This window comes from Salvelinus alpinus, chromosome 11 (genome assembly GCF_045679555.1).
Source record: "Salvelinus alpinus chromosome 11, SLU_Salpinus.1, whole genome shotgun sequence".
In the NCBI taxonomy this organism is placed as follows: domain Eukaryota; kingdom Metazoa; phylum Chordata; class Actinopteri; order Salmoniformes; family Salmonidae; genus Salvelinus; species Salvelinus alpinus.
The window spans coordinates 74085776-74099500 of NC_092096.1; the positions used below are offsets into that span (position 1 = coordinate 74085776).

The 13725-nt window shown below is 39.8% G+C and overlaps 1 protein-coding gene across 5 annotated transcripts in view; it reads right to left on the minus strand.

Annotated features, from left to right (window-relative positions):
* Window positions 1-5386: 5386 nt before the first annotated feature.
* The window catches only part of tfr2 (transferrin receptor 2), a 93125-nt gene continuing 84786 nt past the window's right edge, over window positions 5387-13725 (minus strand). For 4 of the 5 annotated variants that reach the window (XM_071334238.1, XM_071334239.1, XM_071334240.1 and 1 more), the window contains one exon: window positions 5388-7019. In XM_071334238.1, the coding sequence (XP_071190339.1) occupies window positions 6781-7019 (239 nt within the window). In that variant the 3' untranslated portion in view covers window positions 5388-6780. Of the gene's footprint in view, window positions 7024-13725 lie in introns of all 5 variants that reach the window. The other variant, XM_071334241.1, reaches the window with a different exon arrangement.

Below are 13725 nucleotides of genomic sequence, written 5' to 3' on the forward strand. Positions count from 1 at the left end.
AGAGAGAAAGCAACACCATAGCCAGGTAATGATAGAAATACAGTACCTAGAACTAATATTCGATAGAACACAACATATCGTAGAATCCATGTCATAGGATATTGATTGGTTCTGAACTCGCAGCCCTGCCAGGGGAGACGAGACGACCCCACAGACCAACAAGATCCCAGGATGACTAATGGAGCCCAGAGACATCAGACCACGTCGCCAGACAGACAGACATGACTAATCTATCCAGTGACTTGATCTGTAGTCTCTCAGGAAGACTGTTTCAGTAAACAGTTGACATTGATGTTTGACTCTTGGCAGATGATGTTTTACAGTTGCACTAATGTGTATTACAGTTGTGTGACGTCACATATACATATACGTTGAAATAATTGTTGTTGTTCTTCAATAAAATGTTTTAAATCTGCCCAAGTGGTTTTATGATGTATTTTTATGACTGTGTAGGAAGTTAGTGAAGGAGGGGAGGAGAGGACACGAGGACAGACATTTGAGGTTCGGTCAGACACAGACACAGGGTGGTTATGATACAAGAACAAAATACTTTATTGGGACAAAGTAGCAAAACACTCCACAGTCCTCAACAACACTGGCTAGGCAGTGACCCGTGATGTCACAAACAAGGAGGTCAGGGTTCTAAGGTCATTCTCAGAGGAACGCGGAGGCGTCAGCAAAATAATACCCAGGCTCCATTGAACAAATCAGGTCACCTGGCTTGACCTTTCACCTTCAACATTTAAGCCCCACTCCCGCGTTTGTGACATGAGGGTTGATTGATAGCAGATACTGCTGTTTGATTGGAGGACAGTACTGTATAACTGTCATAATTATGGGAGTCACTGCCCCCGATAATCACTGTTACATCAGAAACCTGGAGGTCGTAACTAACCCTAACGGCTGATCTAGGACCAGCTCACCCGGCACCACTCTAAGCCCGAAAACCAGGCAGAGAGAGTACCAAACTGATCCTAGGACAGTGTCTATAGAAGTAACAGGATCCTATAGGGTGAGTCCCAACGGTACCCTATTCCCTATAGAGCGCATTACACTCATTACCAGAGTGTCATATAGGCAATAGGGAGCCATTTGGGGCTCAGATATGGAGGAGCAACCAGGTCGTCATGGAGAGGAAATACTAAAGAATCACACACGCTCAGGAGCAATCCCAAATAACACCCTGCACGCTATATAGTATACTAGACTGGTCTAGAGCCCTATATAGTACACTAGACTGGTCTAGAGCCCTATATAGTACACTAGACTGGACTAGAGCCCTATAGTATACTAGACTGGTCTAGAGCCCTATATAGTACACTAGACTGGACTAGAGCCCTATAGTATACTAGACTGGTCTAGATCCCTATATAGTATACTAGACTGGACTAGAGCCCTATAGTATACTAGACTGGTCTAGAGCCCAATAGTATACTAGACTGGTCTAGAGCCCTATAGTATACTAGACTGGTCTAGAGCCCTATAGTATACTAGACTGGTCTAGAGCCCTATATAGTATACTAGACTGGTCTAGAGCCCTATAGTATACTAGACTGGTCTAGAGCCCTATAGTATACTAGACTGGTCTAGAGCCCTATATAATATACTAGACTGGTCTAGAGCCCTAAATAGTACACTAGACTGGACTAGAGCCCTATAGTATACTAGACTGGTCTAGATCCCTATATAGTATACTAGACTGGTCTAGAGCCCTATAGTATACTAGACTGGTCTAGAGCACTATATAGTATACTAGACTGGTCTAGAGCCCTATATAGTACACTAGACTGGTCTAGAACCCTATAGTATACTAGACTGGTCTAGAGCCCTATATAGTATACTAGACTGGTCTAGAGCCCTATATAGTACACTAGACTGGTCTAGAGCCCTATAGTATACTAGACTGGTCTAGAGCCCTATATAGTATACTAGACTGGTCTAGAGCCCTATATAGTATACTAGACTGGTCTAGAGCCCTATATAGTACACTAGACTGGACTAGAGCCCTATATAGTACACTAGACTGGACTAGAGCCCTATATAGTATACTAGACTGGTCTAGAGCCCTATATAGTACACTAGACTGGTCTAGAGCCCTATATAGTATACTAGACTGGTCTAGAGCCCTATATAGTACACTAGACTGGACTAGAGCCCTATATAGTATACTAGACTGGTCTAGAGCCCTATATAGTATACTAGACTGGTCTAGAGCCCTATATAGCATACTAGACTGGTCTAGAGCCCTATATAGTATACTAGACTGGTCTAGAGCCCTATATAGTATACTAGACTGGTCTAGAGCCCTATATAGTATACTAGACTGGTCTAGAGCCCTATATAGTACACTAGACTGGACTAGAGCCCTATATAGTATACTAGACTGGTCTAGAGCCCTATATAGTACCCTAGACTGGTCTAGAGCCCTATATAGTACACTAGACTGGACTAGAGCCCTATATAGTACACTAGACTGGACTAGAGCCCTATATAGTATACTAGACTGGTCTAGAGCCCTATATAGTACCCTAGACTGGACTAGAGCCCTATATAGTATACTAGACAGGCCTAGAGCCCTATATAGTACACTAGACTGGACTAGAGCCCTATATAGTATACTAGACTGGTCTAGAGCCCTATATAGTACCCTAGACTGGACTAGAGCCCTATATAGTACACTAGACTGGACTAGAGCCCTATATAGTACACTAGACTGGACTAGAGCCCTATATAGTACCCTAGACTGGACTAGAGCCCTATATAGTACACTAGACTGGACTAGAGCCCTATATAGTACACTAGACTGGTCTAGAGCCCTATATAGTACCCTAGACTGGACTAGAGCCCTATATAGTACACTAGACTGGACTAGAGCCCTATATAGTACACTAGACTGGACTAGAGCCCTATATAGTATACTAGACTGGTCTAGAGCCCTATAGTATACTAGACTGGACTAGAGCCCTATATAGTATACTAGACTGGTCTAGAGCCCTATATAGTACACTAGACTGGACTAGAGCCCTATATAGTATACTAGACTGGTCTAGAGCCCTATATAGTATACTAGACTGGACTAGAGCCCTATAGTATACTAGACTGGACTAGAGCCCTATATAGTATACTAGACTGGTCTAGAGCCCTATATAGTACACTAGACTGGACTAGAGCCCTATATAGTACCCTAGACTGGACTAGAGCCCTATATAGTACCCTAGACTGGACTAGAGCCCTATAGTATACTAGATTGGTCTAGAGCCCTATAGTATACTAGACTGGTCTAGAGCCCTATATAGTATACTAGACTGGACTAGAGCCCTATATAGTACACTAGACTGGACTAGAGCCCTATATAGTATACTAGACTGGACTAGAGCCCTATATAGTATACTAGACTGGTCTAGAGCCCTATATAGTACACTAGACTGGACTAGAGCCCTATATAGTACACTAGACTGGACTAGAGCCCTATATAGTATACTAGACTGGACTAGAGCCCTATATAGTATACTAGACTGGTCTAGAGCCCTATATAGTATACTAGACTGGACTAGAGCCCTATATAGAATACTAGACTGGTCTAGAGCCCTATAGTATACTAGACTGGTCTAGATCCCTATATAGTACCCTAGACTGGTCTAGAGCCCTATATAGTATACTAGACTGGTCTAGAGCCCTATATAGTACCCTAGACTGGACTAGAGCCCTATAGTATACTAGATTGGTCTAGAGCCCTATAGTATACTAGACTGGTCTAGAGCCCTATATAGTATACTAGACTGGACTAGAGCCCTATATAGTACACTAGACTGGACTAGAGCCCTATATAGTACACTAGACTGGACTAGAGCCCTATAGTATACTAGATTGGTCTAGAGCCCTATAGTATACTAGACTGGTCTAGAGCCCTATATAGTATACTAGACTGGACTAGAGCCCTATATAGTACACTACACTGGACTAGAGCCCTATATAGTATACTAGACTGGACTAGAGCCCTATAGTATACTAGATTGGTCTAGAGCCCTATAGTATACTAGACTGGTCTAGAGCCCTATATAGTACCCTAGACTGGACTAGAGCCCTATAGTATACTAGACTGGTCTAGATCCCTATATAGTATACTAGACTGGTCTAGAGGCCTATAGTATACTAGACTGGTCTAGAGCCCTATATAGTATACTAGACTGGACTAGAGCCCTATAGTATACTAGACTGGTCTAGAGCCCTATATAGTACACTAGACTGGACTAGAGCCCTATATAGTATACTAGACTGGACTAGAGCCCTATAGTATACTAGACTGGTCTAGAGCCCTATATAGTATACTAGACTGGTCTAGAGCCCTATATAGTACACTAGACTGGTCTAGAGCCCTATATAGTATACTAGACTGGACTAGAGCCCTATAGTATACTAGACTGGACTAGAGCCCTATAGTATACTAGACTGGTCTAGAGCCCTATATAGTACCCTAGACTGGTCTAGAGCCCTATATAGTACACTAGACTGGACTAGAGCCCTATAGTATACTAGACTGGACTAGAGCCCTATATAGTACACTAGACTGGACTAGAGCCCTATATAGTACCCTAGACTGGACTAGAGCCCTATATAGTACACTAGACTGGACTAGAGCCCTATAGTATACTAGACTGGACTAGAGCCCTATATAGTACACTAGACTGGACTAGAGCCCTATATAGTACACTAGACTGGACTAGAGCCCTATAGTATACTAGACTGGACTAGAGCCCTATATAGTACACTAGACTGGACTAGAGCCCTATATAGTACACTAGACTGGACTAGAGCCCTATAGTATACTAGACTGGACTAGAGCCCTATATAGTACCCTAGACTGGACTAGAGCCCTATATAGTACCCTAGACTGGACTAGAGCCCTATATAGTACACTAGACTGGACTAGAGCCCTATATAGTATACTAGACTGGTCTAGAGTCCTATATAGTACCCTAGACTGGACTAGAGCCCTATAGAGTACACTAGACTGGTCGAGAGCCCTATATAGTACACTAGACTGGACTAGAGCCCTATATAGTACACTAGACTGGACTAGAGCCCTATATAGTACACTAGACTGGTCTAGAGCCCTATATAGTACACTAGACTGGTCTAGAGCCCTATATAGTACCCTAGACTGGACTAGAGCCCTATATAGTACACTAGACTGGTCGAGAGCCCTATATAGTACACTAGATTGGTCTAGAGCCCTATAGTATAGTAGACTGGTCTAGAGCCCTATATAGTACACTAGACTGGACTAGAGCCCTATATAGTATACTAGACTGGTCTAGAGCCCTATATAGTACACTAGACTGGACTAGAGCCCTATATAGTACACTAGACTGGTCGAGAGCCCTATATAGTACCCTAGACTGGACTAGAGCCCTATATAGTACCCTAGACTGGACTAGAGCCCTATATAGAATACTAGACTGGACTAGAGCCCTATGCAGTAGACTACATAATGAACAGTGTGCCATTTGAGACACACACTCAGATGAATTAGACACACAGAAGAGAGAGAGGTGTCTGTCTGCCTACACCCTCAAAGAAGAGAGAGAGGTGTCTGTCTGCCTACACCCTCAGAGAGGAGAGATAGGTGTCTGTCTGCCTGCACCCTCAGAGAGGAGAGAGAGGTGTCTGTCTGCCTACACCCTCAGAGAGGAGAGATAGGTGTCTGTCTGCCTGCACCCTCAGAGAGGAGAGAGAGGTGTCTGTCTGCCTACACCATCAAAGAAGAGAGAGAGGTGTCTGTCTGCCTACACCCTCAGAGAAGAGAGAGAGGTGTCTATCTGCCTACACCCTCAGAGAAGAGAGATAGGTGTCTGTCTGCCTACACCCTCAGAGAGGAGAGATAGGTGTCTGTCTGCCTGCACCCTCAGAGAGGAGAGAGAGGTGTCTGTCTGCCTACACCCTCAAAGAAGAGAGAGAGGTGTCTGTCTGCCTACACCCTCAGAGAAGAGAGAGAGGTGTCTATCTGCCTACACCCTCAGAGAAGAGAGAGAGGTGTCTGTCTGCCTACACCAGAAATACTGACAGGTCAGAGAGGTGTCTGTCTGCCTACACCAGAATACAAACAGCACAGAGAGGTGTCTGTATATGTAGTGTGTGTGTAATGTGTGTGTATAGTGTGTGTGTGTGTAGTGTGTGTATACTTTGTGTGTGTGTGTGTGTGTGTGTGTGTGTGTGTGTGTGTGTGTGTGTGTGTGTGTGTGTGTGTGTGTGTGTGTGTGTGTGTGTGTGTGTGTGTGTGTGTGTGTGTGTGTGTGTGTGTGTGTATAGTGTGTAGTGTGTGTGTGTGTGTGTGCGTAGTTTGTGTAATGTGTGCGTAGTGTGTGTGTAATGTGTGTGTAATGTGTGTGTATAGTGTGTGTGTGTGTGTAGTGTGTGTATACTGTGTGTGTGTGTGTGTAATGTGTGTGTGTGTGTGTGTGTGTGTGTGTGTGTGTGTGTGTGTGTGTGTGTGTGTGTGTGTGTGTGTGTGTGTGTGTGTGTGTGTGTGTGTGTGTAGTGTGTGTGTGCGTAGTTTGTGTAATGTGTGTGTATAGTGTGTGTAGTGTGTGTGTGTGTGTGTGTGTGTGTGTGTGTGTGTGTGTGTGTGTGTGTGTGTGTGTGTGTGTGTGTGTGTGTGTGTGTGTGTGTGTGTGTGTGTGTGTGTGTGTGTGTGTGTGTGTATAGTGTGTATAGTGTGTAGTGTGTAGTGTATAGTGTGTAGTGTGTAGCGTGTAGTGTGCATCTCTACATGTGTCTGTGTTAGAAGACATTGTCTATGTTCCAGATGTCTCCGCTCAGAGCGTTGGCGGCTCCCTGCAGCGTCCAGGTGAACAGGGCGAGTTGCCGTCGGAAAAGGGCCTCGTTGAAGCGCCTGGGGTCGGAGGTCAGTAGGGAAAGGTGTTCGCTGAGAGCACTCAGAGTGTGTTCCCCCCGACCGTGCACAACGTGACGGAATGGCGTCTCAACCACAGACACGTACTGGGACAGGAAGTAATACTCTACCTGTAGAAACACGTTACACACATTACATAGTGTATATATACACACACATTATATATATATATTATATAAAACACACACATTACATAGTGTATATACTGTATACACACATATTATATATATATATATTACAGTGGCGTGCCGTGGGCCTGGGGCCTAGGCCTTCAGTGAGGTACTACACAGTCCCACCCGAATTAATCCACCTCTTATTACCATCATTATGCCATGGCTCTAGACACTATACATTTAGACAGAAACGCAGTATAACCAGGCGTTGCGTCACCTTGAAATTGACAAATTGACATTTTTGGGTAAACAGTGTTTAACAGACAACTCAAGTTTGCAAAGCCAGTGTGGCTCCAAACACCAAATCGATCACTTGCAAATAATAGGCATTCCCAGCAGTACAGTTTGCAGTGCTTCTCGGAGCCTGTGAGCAATTGACAGCGCTCGTAGTTGAAACTTTGAAAGTGGCGAGCGAACGAACCTTTCCCGCCTGTGACAGGCTTTGTGGCGTCGGGCGACCTCTCCTTACAATGTCTAACTTTTCTTGAAAAGTTCGTCTTGAGAATGGCGTTATAATTATATCCTCGACCAAATCGATATCTTCTCCTCCTTCCGCCATTGTGGGTTGAAAAAACAGCTTAGTAGAACGCGAATTAATTCGTTTATCAAATTCAGTTTCCTAGATCTGCATAGACCTGCCCATAGGACCTGCCTCTCAATATTGGTAATCCAATCAAAAGACGTGGACGCACTACGCCTGCTAGCTGGCTCCTGTGTAACACTGGAGCCAGCCAGCAGGCGTATAATAGCCAACTCTAAAGCTGATTGGTTGACACAAAATTTTAATTTCCATTCACTTTAAGCTACAAGCGCCCGCACTGTTGATTCTGAAGGCCTGAGGGCAGATTTTAGACCCCTGGCAACACATGATGGCTGAATATGATTGGATAAAAGATCTAACATAAAGACCAGCCCTCCAAATCTCAACCTGGGGCTGGAAGCAGTGCAACCAAGAGGAAATCTATGAAATGAAGAGTATAACTCTTACTCTGGGGAATAATTTAATACATATTTGTGGGAAAATATATTTTAAAAAATATATATATTCTGATGATGTTTAGGCCAGCAGAGAAGGCCTTGCAGGCCCTGACGGCCCACCACTGATATATTATATAAAAACACACATATTATATACACTACCGTTCAAAAGTTTGGGGAGACTTAGAAATGTCCTTGTTTTTTAAAGAAAAGCACATTTTTTTATCCATTAAAATAACATTAAATTGATCAGAAATACAGTGAAGACATTGTTAATGTTGTAAATGACTATTGTAGCTGGAAACGGCAGATGTTTTATAGAATATCTACATAGGCGTACAGAGGCCCATTATCAGCAACCATCACTCCTGTGTTCCAATGGCACGTTGTGTTAGCTAATCCAAGTAGATCATTTTAAAAGGCTAATTGATCATTAGAAAACCCTTTTGCAATTATGTTAGCACAGCTGAAAACTGTTGTCCTGATTAAAGAAGCAATAAAACTGTCCTTCTTTAAACTGGTTGAGTATCTGGAGCGTCAGCATTTGTGGATTCGATTACAGGCTCAAAATAGTACCCCCAAAACACCAGTCTCAACGTCAACAGTGAAGAGGCGACTCCGGGATGCTGGCCTTCTAGTCAGAGTTCCTCTGTCCAGTGTATGTGTTCTTTTGCCCATCTTAATATTTTCTTTTTATTGGCCAGTCTGAGATATGGCTTTTTTCTTTGCAACTCTGCCTAGAAGGCCAACATCCCGGAGTCGCCTCTTCACTGTTGAGTGGGTACTGTTTAATGAAGCTGCCAGTTGAGGACTTGTGAGGCGTCTGTTTCTCCAACTAGACACTCTAATGTACTTGTCCTCTTGCTCAGTTGTGCACCGGGGCCTCCCACTCCTCTTTCTATTCTGGTTAGAGACAGTTTGCTCTGTTCTGTGAAGGGAGTAGTACACAGCGCTGTACGAGATCTTCAGTTTCTTGGCAATTTCTTGCATGGAATAGCCTTCATTTCTCAGAACAAGAATAAACTGACGCGTTTCAGAAGAAAGGTCTTTGTTTCTAGCCATTTTGAGCCTGTAATCGAACCCACAAATGCTGATGCTCCAGATACTCAACTAGTCTAAAGAAGGTCCAATTGTATTCCTTCTTTAATCAGAACGACTGTTTTCAGCTGTGCTAACATAATTGCAAAAGGGTTTTCTAATGATCAATTAGCCTTTTAAAATGATCTACTTGGATTAGCTAACACAACGTGCCATTGGAACACAGGAGTGATGGTTGCTGATAATGGGCCTCTGTACGCCTATGTAGATATTCCATTAAATATCAGCCGTTTCCAGCTACAATAGTCATTTACAACATTAACAATGTCTACACTGTATTTCTCATCAATTTGATGTTATTTTAATGGACAAAAAAAATATTTTTCTTTCAAAAACGAGGATATTTCGAAGTGACCCCAAACTTTTGAGCAGTAGTGTATATAAACACACACACAATATATATATATATACACATACATATACAACCACACAATATACAGTGGGGAGAACAAGTATTTGATACACTGCCGATTTTGCAGGTTTTCCTACTTACAAAGCATGTAGAGGTCTGTAATTTTTATCACAGGTACACTTCAACTGTGAGAGACGGAATCTAAAACAAAAATCCAGAAAATCACATTGTATGATTTTTAAGTAATTAATTTGCATTTTATTGCATGACATAAGTATTTTATCACCTACCAACCAGTAGGAATTCCGGCTCTCACAGACCTGTTAGTTTTTCTTTAAGAAGCCCTCCTGTTCTCCACTCATTACCTGTATTAACTGCACCTGTTTGAACTCGTTACCTGTATAAAAGACACCTGTCCACACACTCAATCAAACAGACTCCAACCTCTCCACAATGGCCAAGACCAGCGAGCTGTGTAAGGACATCAGGGATAAAATTGTAGACCTGCACAAGGCTGGGATGGGCTACAGGACAATAGGCAAGCAGCTTGGTGAGAAGGCAACAACTGTTGGCGCAATTATTAGAAAATGGAAGAAGTTCAAGATGACGGTCAATCACCCTCGGTCTGGGGCTCCATGAAAGATCTCACCTCGTGGGGCATCAATGATCATGAGGAAGGTGAGGGATCAGCCCAGAACTACACGGCAGGACCTGGTCAATGACCTGAAGAGAGCTGGGACCACAGTCTCAAAGAAAACCATTAGTAACACACTAAAATCCTGCAGCGCACCTAAGGTCCCCCTGCTCAAGCCAGCTCATGTCCAGGCCCGTCTGAAGTTTGCCAATGACCATCTGGATGATCCAGAGGAGGAATGGGAGAAGGTCATGTGGTCTGATGAGACAAAAATAGAGCTTTTTGGTCTAAACTCCACTCGCCGTGTTTGGAGGAAGAAGAAGGATGAGTACAACCCCAAGAACACCATCCCAACCATGAAGCATGGAGGTGGAAACATCATTCTTTGGGGATGCTTTTCTGCAAAGGGGACAGGACGACTGCACCGTATTGAGGGGAGGATGGATGGGGCCATGTATCGCGAGATCTTGGCCAACAACCTCCTTCCCTCAGTAAGAGCATTGAAGATGGGTCTTCCAGCATGACAACGACCCGAAACACACAGCCAGGGTAATTAAGGAGTGGCTCCGTTAGAAGCATCTCAAGGTCCTGGAGTGGCCTAGCCAGTCTCCAGACCTGAACCCAATATAATAATCTTTGGAGGGAGCTGAAAGTCCGTATTGCCCAGCCACAGCCCCGAAACCTGAAGGATCTGGAGAAGGTCTGTATGGAGGAGTGGGCCAAAATCCCTGCTGCAGTGTGTGCAAACCTGGTCAAGAACTACAGGAAACGTATGATCTCTGTAATTGCAAACAAAGGTTTCTGTACCAAGTATTAAGTTCTGCTTTTCTGATGTATCAAATACTTATGTCATGCAATACAATGCTAATTAATGTCTTAAAAATCATACAATGTGATTTTCTGGATTTTTTTTAGATTCCGTCTCTCACAGTTGAAGTGTACCCATGATAAAAATTACAGACCTCTACATGCTTTGTAAGTTGGAAAACCTGCAAAATCGGCAGTGTTTCAAATACTTGTTCTCCCCACTGTATATATATATATACACATACATACACAACCACACAATATATATATATATACACATACACATACATATACAACAGCACAATATATATATATACACATACACATACAACCACACAATATATATATATATACACATACATATACAACCACACAATATATATATATATACACATACATATACAACCACACAATATATATTTATACACATACATATACAACCACACAATATATATATATATATATACACATACATTTACAACCACACAATATATATATATATATATATATATATATACATATACAACCACACAATATATATATATATATATATACACATACATATACAACCACACAATGTATATATATATATATATATACATACATATACAACCACACGATATATATATATATACATATACAACCACACGATATATATATATATATACATATACAACCACACAATATAAATATATATACATATACAACCACACAATATATATATACACATACATATACAACCACACAATATATATACACATACATATACAACCACACAATGTATATATATATATATATATACACATACATATACAACCACACAATATATATATATATACATACATACATATACAACCACACGATATATATATATATACATCTACAACCACACAATATATATATATATACATACATATACAACCACACAATATATATATATATACATACATACATATACAACCACACGATATATATATATATACATCTACAACCACACGATATATATATATATACATACATATACAACCACACAATATATATACACATACATATAGAACCACACAATATATATATACACATACATATACAACCACACAATATATATATATACATATACAACCACACAATATATATATATACATATACAACCACACAATATATATATATATACACATACATATACAACCACACAATATATATATATACACACACATACATCTACAACCACACAATATATATATATATACACATACATATACAACCACACAATATATATATATACACATACATATACAACCACACAATATATATATATATATATATACACATACATATACAACCACACAATATATATATATATATATATATACATATACAACCACACAATATATATATATATACACATACATATACAACCACACAATGTATATATATATATATATATATATATACACATACATATACAACCACACAATATATATATATATATACATACATACATATACAACCACACGATATATATATATACATATACAACCACACGATATATATATACACATACATATAGAACCACACAATATATATACACACATACATCTACAACCACACAATATATATATATATATATATATATATATATACAACCACACAATATATATATATATATACACATACATATACAACCACACAATATATACATACACATACATATACAACCACACAATATATATATATATATATATATACATATACAACCACACAATATATATATATATATATACACATACATATACAACCACACAATATATATATATGTATATATATACATATACAACCACACAATATATATATATATATATATATATACACATACATATACAACCACACATTATATATACACATACATATACAACCACACAATATATATATATATATATATATATATATATATATATATATATATATATATACATACATATACAACCACACACTATATATATATACATATACAACCACACTATATATATATATATATATATATATATATATACATATACAACCACACAATATATATATATATACATATACAACCACACAATATATATATACACATACATATACAATCACACAATATATATATATATATATATACATATACAACCACACAATATATATATATATACACATACACATATATACACACATAATATATATATACATATATACATATATAAACACATAACCATTATCTATCTATATATATAAACACACACACACACACATTACATATATACAGTACCAGTCAAAAGTTAGGACACATCTACTCATTCAAGGGTTTTTCTTTATTTTTACTATTTTCTATATTGTAGAATAATAGTGAAGACATCAACACTATAACACATATGGAATCATGTAGTAACCAAAAAAAGTGTTAAACAAATCAAAATATATTTTATATTTGAGATTCTTCAAAGTAGCAACCCTTTGCCTAGATGACAGCTTTGCACACTCTTGGCATTCTCTCAACCAGCTTCATCTGGAATACTTTTCCAACAGTCTTGAAGGAGTTCCCACATATGCTGAGCACTTGTTGGCTGCTTTTCCTTCACTCTGCGGTCCAACTCATCCCAAACAATCTCAATTGTAAAAATAAAGAAAAACCCTTGAATGAGTAGGTATGTCCAAACTTTTGACTGGTACACACAGACTGACAGAGAGAGAGAGAGAAAGAGAGAGAGAGAGAGAGAAAGAGAGAAAGAGATAGAAAGAG